The sequence below is a fragment of the Sus scrofa genome, chromosome 18, assembly GCF_000003025.6.
Source record: "Sus scrofa isolate TJ Tabasco breed Duroc chromosome 18, Sscrofa11.1, whole genome shotgun sequence".
NCBI classification, from domain to species: Eukaryota; Metazoa; Chordata; class Mammalia; order Artiodactyla; family Suidae; genus Sus; species Sus scrofa.
Window position 1 is genome coordinate 10,284,753 of NC_010460.4, and position 13,777 is coordinate 10,298,529.

Genomic DNA, 13,777 nt, shown 5'->3' on the forward strand with positions numbered 1-13,777 from the left:
CTGAGCCACGAGGAAACTCCAATTTTCTTAAAAACTAGCCACATGAAATTGGTGAAAAGTAAACTGGTCCTATCCTACCTCCTTACGTTTACCTCTTTAGAAACACTGTCACTTTTTGGGTTTATCTTTTCAGAGGAACTCAGCAGTTGTGCTGCCTTTTATCACAACAGTCTGTATATTTAAGTGACAGTCATTCACCTTTTGGTCCCCCTGTTTCTTGGGCTGCAACTGCAGCATGAGGAGGTTCCCAGGCTAGGGGCTGAATCGGAGCTGTAGCCACCAGCCTACACCACAGCCATAGCATCGCAGAATCCAAGCCATGTCTGTGACCTATAGCACAGCTCACATCAACGATGGATCCTTAAGCATGGCCAGGGATCGAACCTGCATCCTCATGGATACTAGTTGGATTCATTACCACTGAGCCACAACGGGAACTCCCATGATCTTTTTTCAAAAAATAGGTTTCTTACATCAATATCTATATTGTACTATAGTTTTGTAAGATTTTCCAAATGGGGGAAACAGAATAAAAGATATATGGAATCTCTCTGTATTATTTCCTACAACTGGCTGTGAACCTACAATTATCTCAAGATAAATTTAAATTAAAAAAAAAAAAAAAACAGGTTTCCGGGAGTTCCCGTCATGGCTTAGTGGTTAACGAATCCGACTAGGAAGCATGAGGTTTCGGGTTCAATCCCTGGCCTTGCTCAGTGGGTTAAGGATCCGGCGTTGCCATGAGCTGTGGTGTAGGTAGCAGCTGCAACTCAGACCCTATGTTGCTGTGGCTCTGGTGTAGGCCAGCTCTGATTTGACCCCTAGCCTGGGAACCTCCATATGCCGGGGGAGGAGCCCAAGAAGCAAGAAGACCTAAAAAAAAAAAAAAAAAAAAGACAGGTTTCTAAGTCCTTTGCAAAATGGGGGCAAAAGCATAAAACTAGAGGTCCCACAAGTTTAGCAGTCTGAACCCAGTTTTCAAGATTCCAAATTCAACACCATATCCAAGACAAAATACCACCTGCCAGAATAAAAGGATAGTATTTTAAAGTCCATTTCTCAGACATCATCCATTAAATAAGGTGGTATTTCCATTTACAATCCTACACTATTTATATGAATTAACAAAATCAGTTAAAAATTGTCTTAAATCAAAATCAAGAATATTATACAAAAAGACAATTTCTACAGATCAAAAGAATGGCTAAATTGAGTAAAATGAGGTATATTAATTTACCAATGTACCTTTAATTCTTCAAGCTTCTCTCTTATTTCAATAAATCCCAGGTGTAGTTTACCCCCAAAGTGATCGGCCAGTCGTCTGTCATTGTCATGAAGACCTAAATAGGCAGAGCAGACTTCACAGACTCGAAGTTTCTGCTGTTGGAAACTGGAAGCTGGCATAGAATTCCGATAAACTTCCTAAACAAAAGTGAGAGAAACAATGGTCAAATAAACCACACTAAAATCATATAATTAAACAAAATCTTTGTTTATACCAAAAATGTTTTTAATGAACATATGAAAACATGATTTTGTCACAAATACTACTGATCACCATTACCCCCATGCTCTATCCTTTGGATCTCTTCAATGCAAAGATCAGAGCTTCAAATACCTTTTGCCAAGATCTACCATAACAATTCCAACATGATACAACTTTTTTTTTTTTTTTTTTGCCTTTTCTAGGGCCGCTCCTGTGGCATGTGGAGATTCCCAAGCTAGGGGTCTAATCAGAGCCGTAGCCTCTGGCCTACGCCAGAGCCACAGCAACGCGGGATCCGAGCCGCGTCTGCAACCTACACCGCAGCTCACGGCAACGCCGGATCCTTAACCCACTGAGCAAGGGCAGGGATCGAACCCGCAACCTCATGGTTCCTAGTCACGTTCGTTAACCACTGCGCCACCATGGGAACTCCATGATACAACTTTTTGAAAAGGTTTTCAGAATGTTCAAAAAATGAAAGGTGTTTACTGAAATTGAGATGTCCTGTACTCAGTCATTTAATTTATATTAAGTTCATTAGTGAAATACAAGTGGATATGTATTATCCCTTTTTCCTTACTGACAAAATTCTGATTTTTGTTTAAGGCAGCATGCCCAGTTAAAAACATTATGTTTCCAAGCTTCCGTGTAGTTCTGGCTAAGGAGATATATGTATGTATCCCAGATACTGTTGGATAGATAGACTCCAAAGGAAAGTTCTTTAAAAGTATGTCAATATGCTCAGAGGAAAATCATCATTGTTATAACCTGTTGAAAAGCAATGGGAACAGAATACTTAACACTGTCTATACCAAGATACTCAGTAATTACAAAAGGGAAACAAAGTAACTTCACAGTGTAAAAACAGGCAACATGACCAGAAAGGGACAAAGCACTAACAAATGCCTTCTGATAGGATATAACAAACAAAATGTCTACTGACAGATGAATGGATTAAGAAGACCTGGTACATATATATATACAATGGAATACAACTCAAGACATAGAAAAGAATAAAATAACACCATTCACAGCAACAAAGATGCAGCTAGAGATTATCACACTAAGTGAAATCAGAGAGACAAATACCATACAATATCATTTATATGTGGAATTGAAGAAATGACACAAACAAACCTATCTGTGAAACACAGAGAACAAACCTGTGGCTGCCAAGGGGGAGGGGGTTGGGGGAAGGATGGAATGGAAGTGTAATAGGGAACAACAAATCTGACTCCATATTAGATCTGTTCCTTCTATTTTAATGTTAGGAGTTTAACCTTTTTCCTTTGTAACTTGTGCTTAGTCATCCTGGCTCTGCACCTTGTGCAAAAAGATGCTGCCTACAGCCTGAAATATACAGAATAACCTATTCTCAAGACTATGACCTTTTGAGAGTATTACATTTTTGGATAAAAAGTTGCAGAACATTGTAACATTTGTTTTCTTGAAGGTTTACAGGACAGCTCATGACCTGACCTAAGTGGACAATCATTTCTACATCAAGAAATTTGCAACAACTAACCACACTCCCCTGCTCCCCCATCCCTTTCTTGAAGAGAAGGAGCTAGAATTCTGACTTAGGGAAGATGGTTCTTTGAGACACTCCTCTGCCGACTTCTTGGTCTGCTGGCTTTCCAATTAAAAATTGTTATTCCTTGTCTCAGTAACTCATCTCCCGATTTACTGGCCTGTGTGAGGTGAGCAGAATGAGCTTGAACTCAGTAACAGAAGGCTGGAGTTAGCAGATGTAACAAGCTATTATAATGAAAGGGCTAACAAGATCCTAGAGTATATAGCACAGAGAACTATATTTAATGTCCTATGACAAACCATAATGGAAAATAGTACTTTTAAAAGTGTATACATATGCAACACTCTCTGACATAAATGACAGCAACATCTTCTCAGATCCACCTCTTAAGAGTATTGACAATAAAAACAAAAGGGACCTAATCAAACTTCAAAGTTTCTGCACAGCTAAGGAAACTCTAAACAAAATGAAAAGACAACCCACAGAATGGGAGAAAATCTTTGCAAGTGAATCAACTGACAAGGGATTGATCTCCAAAATTTATAAACACCTTCTGCAGCTCCATACCAAAAAAATAAACAACCCCATCAAAAAATGGGCAGAAGGGAGTTCCTGTCATGGCGCAGTGGTTAACGAATCCGACTAGGAACCATGAGGTTCAGTCCCTGCGCTTGCTCAGTGGGTTAAGGATCCGGCATTGCCGTGAGCTGTGGTGTAGGTTGCAGACGCGGCTCGGATCCCGTGTTGCTGTAGCTCTGGCGTAGGCCGGCAGCTACAGCTCCGATTCGACCCCTAGCCTGGGAACCTCCATACGGCGTGGGAGCGGCCCAAGAAATAGCAAAAAGACAAAAAAAAAAAAAAAAAAAAAGCAAAAAAAATGGGCAGAAGATCTAAACAGACAGTTCTCCAAAGAAGAGATACAGATGGCCAAAAAACACATGAAAAGATGTTCAACATCACTCATTATTAGAGACATACAAATCAAAACCACGATGAGGTACCACCTTACACCAGCCAGAATGGCCATCATCCAAAAGTCTACAAACAATAAGTGCTGGAGAGGATATGGAGAAAAAGGAACCCTATCACACTGTTGGTGGGATTGTAAATTGGTGCAACCACTGTGGAAAGCAGTATGGAGATGCCTCAGAAAACTAAACATAGAATTACCATTTGATCCAGCAATCCCACTCCTGCGAATCTATCCAGAGAAAACCACGACTCGCAAAGACACATGTACTCCGATGTTCATTGCAGCACTATTTGCAATAGCCAAGACATGGAAACAACCTAAATGTCCATGGACAGAGGAGTGGATCCAGAAGACGTGGTACAAATAAAAAGCCATTAAAAAGAATGAAATACCAGCATTCTTAGCAACATGATGGACCTAGAAATTATCATGCTAAGTGAAGTCAGCCAGACAATGAGACACCAACATCAAAGGCTGTCACTGACATGTGGAATCTGAAAAAAGGACACAATGAACTTCTTTGCAGAACAGATGCTGACTCACAGACATTGAAAAACTTGTGGTCTCTGGAGGAGACAATTTGGGGGGTGGGGGGATGTGCTTGGGCTGTGGGATGGAAATCCTGTGAAATTAGATTGTTATTATACAATTACAGATGTGACAAATTCATTTGAGTAATAAAAAAAAATTTTTAAGTGTATACATATGTATAAATTAATCACTCTGCCGTATAGAAATTAACACTGTATATCAACTATATTTCAATTTAAAAAAAAACAAAAACCAAGTTAAGTTTCTATTATGTACAGTTAAACACAAACTATAATAGACAAGTAAACTTTTAAATGCACTATCCTAAGTAAAATCAACTGATAATAAATAACGGATTAATAATGTTGAGCTACTGGGTAATACTAATAAATTATCAAGTACATATATATGAAGTTTCATGAAAACTGCAATATATGGAAGGAAAGAAATAATGCGTGCATGCTTCATCCCAAAGGTCTTCTGGGGAAGCAAATAGTTTGACTCTTAAAATTCACAATATTGAATACCAGGGGTGCCGTCAAAAAAAAAAGTAAAGAAAATTCATAGTACTTATTTCCTAGATTGATATTAACTACATTTAAAGGAATCCTAACAGACATTAAAACTATCAAGAATGGCTACTTCATATATCTTTCACCAGCCTAGAGCCTTTAATCTGTGTCTTCATGTATACAATGTGTTTCTTACAGCTAGCATACAAGCAAGTCTTTTTAAAAAGAAGTCTAGCCTCTGTGGCACAGAAGGTTAAGAATCCAGCATTGCCGCAGCTGTGGCAGAGGTTGCAATTGCAGCATGGATTTGATTCCTGGTCTGGGACCTTCCACATGCCATTGGTGTGGCCAAAAAGAAAAAGAAAAACCTAGTCTCACAATCTCTGCTTTTTAATTCAACTGTTCAGGCCACTGACATTTAATGTAATTATTACTACACTGGGTTTATCATACTGCTATTTATTTTCTGTATGTCTAACTTGCTATGTGTTCATTTTCTCCTACCTTTCTTTTGGTTTAAGTATTTTTTTTAGGATTCATTTTATTCCTACTACTAAGCTATGCCTCTTTTTTCCTTCCAGTGGATTCTCTAAGGTTTATAGTATACAACTTTAACTTATGAAGAAAGCTTGAGTCTTTATTATTATTTGCTTTTTAGGGCTGCACCCATGGCACATGAAAGTTCCCAGGCTAGGGGTTGAATTGGAGCTACAGCCACTGGCCTGCACCACACAGCCACACCAATACCAGATCCAAGACACATCTACAACCTATACCACAGCTCACGGGAGTGCCAGATCCCCAAACTACCAAGTAAGGCCAGGGATTGAGCCCATATCTTTATAGATACTAGTTGGATTCTTTTCCGCTGAACCATAATGGAACTCCCTAGAATTTTTATTAATATCACACAGAGAAGGTTTCAAAACAGGGGACATTACTAGCAAAGGAGAAAGCCATTTCATGTAATAAAGAGTTAAATTAGGAGTGCTCTGCTAGCCTAGCAGTTAAGGACCCTGTGGAACTTGCATATGCTGTGAGTGTGGCCGAAAAAACAAAATGAAACAAAACGCTAACTTAAAATATGTAAGAATCCTAAATATATGAAACAAAACTTAATAAATGGAAAGCAGAGACAGACAAATCCAAAATTATAGTTAGAGCCTTCAATACTCCTCTGAGTAGAACAATTAAGAAAATCAGGCTACAAAATGAAGACTCGAACAAATATATCAACTATCTGGACTCAATTAACATTTATATAACACTCCATTTCACAAAGCAGAATGTCAGTCTTTTTTTTCTTCTTCTTCTTAATTTTTGGCCACCTTGCAGCACATGGAATTCCCAGGCCAAGGATCAGATCCGAACCACACTGTGACCTAGGCTGCAGCTGCAGCAACACCAGATCCTTAAACCACTGTGCTGGGCCAGGGATCGAACCTGCGTCTCAGTGCTCCAGAGATGTGCCACAGAGGGAACTCTAGAACATCATTCTTTTCAAATGCAGATCGAACATTCACCAAGATAGAACATATGCAGGGCCACAAAACAACTTCTGACATATTTAGGAGAACTGAAATCACACACATGTTCTCTGATCACAAAAGAAACTGAAATCAATAAAAAAATCTGAAAAAAACCAAATATATTAAAAACTATACACACGCCTAAGTAACTCACAGGTCAACAATGGAAATCACAAGCAATGCTAGCAAATATTTAGAAACGAAAGCAAAACTATAACATGACAATCTGTAAGATGCACCTACAGTCATGCTTAGAAGAAAACTTACGGCATTAAATGGTTTAAAATCAACCTAGGAGTTCCCACCATGGCTCAGTGGTAATGAACCCAACTAGTGTCCATGAGGACATGGGCCCTGCTCAATGGGTTAAGGATCCAGTGTTGACACGAGCTGTGGTGTAGACTCAGACGTGACTCAGATCTGGCATTGTGGTGGCTTTGGCATAGTCCAGCAGCTGCAGCTCTGATTCCGCCTCTAGCCTGGGAACTTCCAAGTGCTGCAGGTGGGCCTTAAAAAGACAAAAATAAATAAATAAACAAACAAATATCAACCTAAACTTCCACCTAACAGGCTAAAGAATAAGAACAAATTAAACCCAGATGTGATACAATTAGGTACAACGGAGACTATGGGAAAAGAGCGAGAGCACAATCTCATCCAAAGGTATTTGATGAGCATCAGGGAGGCCAAACAAAATAAAACTTTGTGTGCAGGATGTCAGATTTTGACCTGTGCTGTAAAACAATGAGAGGGGACTCTCAAGGTGCTAGTAGACTACCACAGCTGGAAGAAGGGGGAGGAATATTGCAGTTGCACGGGGATGGAGAAGGAGGTAGTGACCATGTATATTAAGACTGTATGTGTGTGTCTATTACGTGTGTGTGACTAGTTAATTTCGCTTACCTGCTGAAAATTTAACGACCCCTTAAAACGCCCCCACTAATTTTGATATACAACCCCTTAATATGACACAAACTAGTTAAATATCTTTAAATTGGTTTAAATTTTCTTTGATAGTAATAACTTTTCAATGATTTCCAAATATATGTCTTTAGCAAGTAGAGATACTAAGGCTCTATAAACTACAATAAAGAATTTATGGAGCTTTTGCTGTGGCAAATTGGGATCTGAGGAATTTCTCCAGCACTAGGATTCAGGTGCGATTCCAGGCCCAGCTCAGTGGGTTAATAAGGAACTGGCATGACTGCAGCTGGAGCATCAGTCACAACTGCAGCTCAGACCTGATCCCTGGCCCAGGAACTCCATATGCTTGGGGGGGTGGGGGGGTGGGGGGGGAGAAACAACGGAAGAATTTAGTTACCTCTGCTTCTCTTTTCTTTGCCCGGGCTTTCTCTACTTCATCCATTACTTTCTGGGATTCCTCCACGTTCCCTTCAGCTCCTAGTTGTTCCACCTTAGCCAACAATTTACCAATTTCTTCATTTAACTCATGAACACGTTCTGCCTAAAAAGAAACAAAATTATGAATAAAAAGATGTACCAAAATTCAAAATATTTCATAACTGCTCAAAAAGACTAAGTTATCCAAAGCAATGTAAGTATAAATAGTTTCTGAGCATACCACAGACAAACTGGTAGGACATTAAGATGTTTGATCCTGCCTGCCTTTATTTCAATGAGGTCAGGAATACAAACTGATCTCAATGTAACTTATTTTCCAACCTCTGCTTTGGCAACATATTGCAAGTATAAAATATATTTTCTTACCCGCTGGACAGCACAGATAACTCTATCGAGTAGTCTGCAATAATCTATGTGTGAAAAGATGCTGAGAGAGAATGGACATGTGTGTATGTATGACTAGGTCATTTGATGTACAGCAGAAATTATCACAACCTTGTCAATTAACTACACTTCAATTAAACTTAAAAATATTTTTTTTTCCCACAATCTGCACCCTGAAGCTTTCCATCTCTTCTTCTTTTCTGACTTCACAACAAATCACAAAAATATGGTCTCCCACACTTAGCCTGCTGTTTTCTTCCACTGTGATTTGGGATATACTGCTCTCTTCCTAGCATGTGGTCCATTAACCTTCCTTCTCTGCCTAGAGTCTATCTATCCGATGGCTAAGAGACAACGCACGAGTCTTTTTTGTGAAGCATTCTTGAACAATCATCCTGACTTAAGACACTGAAGCAGAGAGCACCATGCTCTGCACCACCTTTCTATCTTCTGTGGCAACTGCTTTAATATCTACCACACCGTTTTAAAGGTGTATATATCCCATTTTTCTATTTCCAATGTTCAAGAAATAGTGTATGCTCAAATATGAGTAAAAGGAATGAATCAGTGGATACCTTCTAAAAGAAAAATACGTCTTTTAAGTCCCAGATATCAGGCTGACTGCCAAACCAATTACGAGCTGTACAATTCTGTCCATACGACATAACTTCAATCTACTTCCTCACCTGAGAAGTAGGGATAACACCTAGCTCACAAAGTTATGAGGCATGAGAAAATGTGTCTTGTACACGGACTGCACAGCACGTTACTGACTGTCACTACACCTGCATGGCACCCCTACTCCCTGAGTCCATGCCTTCCCACAGGGATTAATTCTTGCCTTGGGATTTGCTACACCGCCTCCTCCTTATGACCATCATCCAGGGAATCTAGTTAATTCCTATTGTTTTATTTTTTAATATAATTTTTTTGGGGGGGGTCTTTTTGCCTTTTCTAGGGCTGCTCCTGTGGCATATGGAGGTTCCCAGGCTAGGAGTCTAATCGGAGATGTAGCCACTGGTCTACGCCACAGCAACGCCAGACCCAACCCAAGCCGCATCTGCAACCTACACTACAGGTCATGGCAATGCTGGATCCTTAACCCACTGAGCAAGGCCAGGGATCATACCCACAACCTCATAGTTCCTAGTCGGATTCGTTAACCACTGAGCCACGACGGAACTCCTAATTCCTATTGTTTTAATGACACATAGTAAGTATTCAGTCTGTGTGGTCTATTAGCAAAGAAAATTTTAATTTGATATGGACATCCAGTCCCAATGAAGTAGTGTACCAATAATCATTATTTGTTAAATTTCCCTCGATCCAAGATATATTTGTCTCTCAAACAAATTCTCCCTCCTCTTCAACAGAATGGTATTTTCTTTAAATATGTGCCAGAGAATGACTGCATTAATGCTCAAAACTCTTCACCCTTCCTACATCCATACCCTTTGCTATATATAACTGAGTACCATCATATGCTAACTCTGAGCTTGGCCATGTAACTGGTTTTTGGTTAAGAGGACAGTAGAAAATATGATATGAGAGAAGGCATGACAAGTGTGTATATGACTGAGTTTGATACTTCTGCACCTCTGCTACCACTATGAGAACATGGCCAGGGTAGCTTGTGGCACAGTTAGTACCCTCCAGCTGACTGAAAGACATGTGAGTGAGTGTAGCTGAGACAGGAAAGCTGCCCGGTCAAGCTGAACCTATATTACTGACTGCAGACGCTTGGGCTAAATAATGTTTTACGTTTTGAGGTGGTCTGTTAAAAAGCACATTTGTAGCGATGGTAACTAATCAATGATGCATAAACCAGTATAGCTGGAGTCAAGCCAACACCTGTAGATCTCATTCAACCATCAGATATGAGATCCCTTGTACTTTAGGATGCCCATCTTTATAGCCCCCATCTTCAGAGAACTTTCCAGAAGAAACTGGTTAAAAGTAACCTACCCCTCAAACAAGGGAATCAATTTCCCTTTCTACACGCATACTTGAAGCACTATACTTAATGCTGTCACCTAAATTCTACTGGGTCACTCTTTGTCTCTGTTCTTCATTTCCATAAAATGTGCCAGAATATACGGAATGGTACCAAATACTATACAGTTGTCAGTCATCAAATCAACAAAAGTCAATATAGGGACTTTGGAATTCTGATTAGAACAAACCAATTCTACACAAGAAAAATGAATATATTCTGGGTATTAGATAGTATTAAAAACCATTATTAGCTTTATGGATGTAATTATGTAGTTATGTTTTAAAGGTGCTAGGACACCTAAAATTTCCTTTTAAAATAATGAAATATCAGAAAACTGATGGCTTTTGGGAGTTCCTGTCATGGCTCAGTGGTTAACGAACCTGACTAGGAACCATGACGTTGCGGGTTCAATCCGGCGTTGCCGTGAGCTGTGGTGTAGGTCGCAGACATGGCTCGGATCCCACACTGCTATGGCTGCGGCGTAGGCTGGCAGCTGTAGTTCCAATTAGACCCCTAGCCTGGGAACCTCCATATGCCGCAGATGCAGCCCTAAAGAGACAAAAGACAAAACAACAATAAAAAAAAAAAAAAAAACAACAAAAAAAGAAAACTGATGGCTTAGAATCCACTGGGGTTTACTGTACTTTTCTCTCTACATTTTTTTTTTTTTTTTTTTTTTTTGGTTTTTTTGCTATTTCTTGGGCCGCTCCCGCGGCATATGGAGGTTCCCAGGCTAGGGGTCGAATCGGAGCTGTAGCCACTAGCCTACGCCAGAGCCACAGCAACGCGGGATCCGAGCCGCGTCTGCAACCTACACCGCAGCTCACGGCACGGCAACGCCGGATCCTTAACCCACTGAGCAAGGGCAGGGACTGAACCCGCAACCTCATGGTTCCTAGTCGGATTCGTTAACCACTGCGCCACGACGGGAACTCCCTCTACTTTTTAGATATAAGTTCACAATGAAGAAGTTTTAAAAGGTAGTGACTAAAGTAGAAGATGCCTGGTCTGGGAACTTCCATATGCCACAGGTACAGCCAAAAAAAACCCCACACATTTAAAAAAGGACCAATCCAGAGTTTTCCTGTGGTACAATAGGTAAAAGGATCTGACACTGCTACTGCAGTGGCTTGGGTCCCTGCTATGGTACAAATTTGATTCCTGGCCCCAAAACTTTCCTATGCCGTAGGTACAGCCAAAAACAACAACAAAAAAAAAATGAATAAAATTAAAAAAAAACAAGTAATCCATTTGGAAAACAGCCATAAGACATACACAAATATTTCACTGAAGAGGTTAAACAGATGGTAAACACATGAAAAAATGTTCAGCATCATTAGTCAGTGGGGAAATGTAAACTGAAACTCCCATGATTTATCACCATGCATCTTTCTGAATGATTAAAAAGAAACACAGTGACAGCATCAAACACTGGCACCATCAACGTGGAGAAACAGATCACTACCTCATTGCTAGTAAGAATGTAAAATGGTATGGCCACTCTAGAAAAAAGTTTGGCACCTGCCTTCCAAACCAAAAATATCCTTAATAAATGACCCAATAACTACATTTTTGGGCATTTATCCTAGAGCAGAGAAATCAAATTTTATGTCCACACAAAAATCTGTCATAAATGGTTACTGCATTTACTGGTATTAGCTTTATTGGTGTTGGCCGATGACTGAAATGTCCTTCCCAAATTCCTTCAATATGGGAATGATTAAACTGTGGTATACCCATACCATGGTATATTTAGAAGTAAAAAGGAATGAACTGCTGATACACACAACTTGACTGCATCTGAAGGAAGTTGTGCTGAGTGAAAAAAGCCAATCTCAAAAGGCTCTGCACAGCATGATTCCATTGATGTAATACTGAAATAACATAATCATTCCCTAAAGAAAGGGAGAAATTATATATGGCGATAAAGAGATAACATGAGGGAGTATTGTGATGCTACACAGTTAAAATTACTAATTATGGCAGCAGTTATTCAGGTTACACATGTGATAAAACTGCACAGAGCCATGGGAGTTCTCTTGTGGCTCAGTAGGTTAAGGATCTGGCATTGTCACTACAGTGGGTCTGGTCACTGCTGTGGTGTGGATTTGAGCCCTGACCTGGAAACTTCCACATGCTGTGGGAGCAGCTAAAAAAAAAAAAAAAAAAAAAAAAAAATTGTGTAGAGTTACACAAATGCGTAACTGCTGAAATCTATATAAAAATGGAAGAACTGGCCCAATGTTAATATTCTGGCTTCAGGGGGTGGGGGGCTGCATCCCAGGCATATGGAAGTAACCTGGCCAGGAAGAGAATTTGTGCCAGAGCAGCAATCCAAGCCACTGCAGTGATGATGCCAGATCCCTAGCCAATGCACAACGTAACTCCTCAATTTCGGGGCTTTGACATTGTACCATACATAGTTGTGTAAGATGTTAACACGGCAGAGGCTAGAAGAATACATAAAATTCACTATGTATGTTTTTGAAATCTCCTATGAATATAATTCTTTCAAAATGAAAAGTTAAGACAGTATGGGATAAAACTATACTTTGTACAAATGAAATGACTGAAAGAAAATCTTACCTTTGCTGCAACTTCAGCACTAATCTCTTCTTGAGTTTCTGCTAATCTTTTCTTAGCCACTTCTGTTCTTCGATCACAGTCTGCAATGAATGACTGCAGATGATCCATAGCCTACAAATTATAAAGACAATTATAGCAAGAAAAATCAGTTTTAGTCAGAAATATATTTATTCAAAAAGACATTTTTTAAATGCTACAAATGCTACCAAAAAAAACGACAAAAGCAGGTTCAATTACATTTTTAAAATACTAATAACCTCTATCAAAATAACAAAGAATAAACATAAATAATTCCCAGGAAAGTGAGAGTTATAAGGAAACTGCCACGCTCATTCTCTCAAGCAAGCGCAAACCAGAGTAACCTTAATAATAAAAAGGGGAGTTTCCATCATGGCACAGTGGAAGCGAATCTGACTGGGAAGCATGTGATTGAGGGTGTAATCCCTGGCCTCGCTCAGTGAGTTGAGGATTTGGTGTTGCCGTGAGCTGTGGTGTACGCTGCAGACGTGGCTCGGATCCCACGTTGCTGTTGCTGTGGCTGTGGGGTAGGCCGGCAGCTGTAGCTCTGACTAGGCCCCTAGCCTGGGAACCTCCATATGCCTCGGGTGCGACCCTAAAAGGACAAAAACAAAAAAAAAAAACTGTGTTGGGTCAGCTAAGTAGCTATCTGGAAAAAGAAAGTGATATCTGTACCTCACTTCAACAGACCAGAATCAATTTAAATTGGATCACAGACTTAAATGTATAAAATGGAGCTATAAAAATACCAGAAGGAACCATGAGACCCTGATTTTATCAGAATAGGAAAGGCTTTTCTAATTAATCCAATAGATTTTTAAGAGATTAATGAATTAGACAACTATACAAATATTTTGCAAGACGAA

At 39.7% G+C, this 13,777-nt stretch overlaps 1 protein-coding gene across 24 annotated transcripts in view; it reads right to left on the bottom strand.

Annotated features, from left to right (window-relative positions):
* LOC102162486 (putative RNA-binding protein Luc7-like 2) overlaps positions 1-13,777 on the bottom strand; it is a 65,151-nt gene that overhangs the window by 16,676 nt on the left and 34,698 nt on the right. For all 24 annotated transcript variants that reach the window (XM_013990780.2, XM_021078854.1, XM_013990781.2 and 21 more), the window contains 3 exons: positions 12,894-13,004; positions 7,887-8,030; positions 1,246-1,422 (listed from right to left, as the gene is read on the bottom strand). In XM_013990780.2, the coding sequence (XP_013846234.1) occupies positions 1,246-1,422; positions 7,887-8,030; positions 12,894-13,004 (432 nt within the window). The remainder of the gene's footprint in view (positions 1-1,245; positions 1,423-7,886; positions 8,031-12,893; positions 13,005-13,777) is intronic.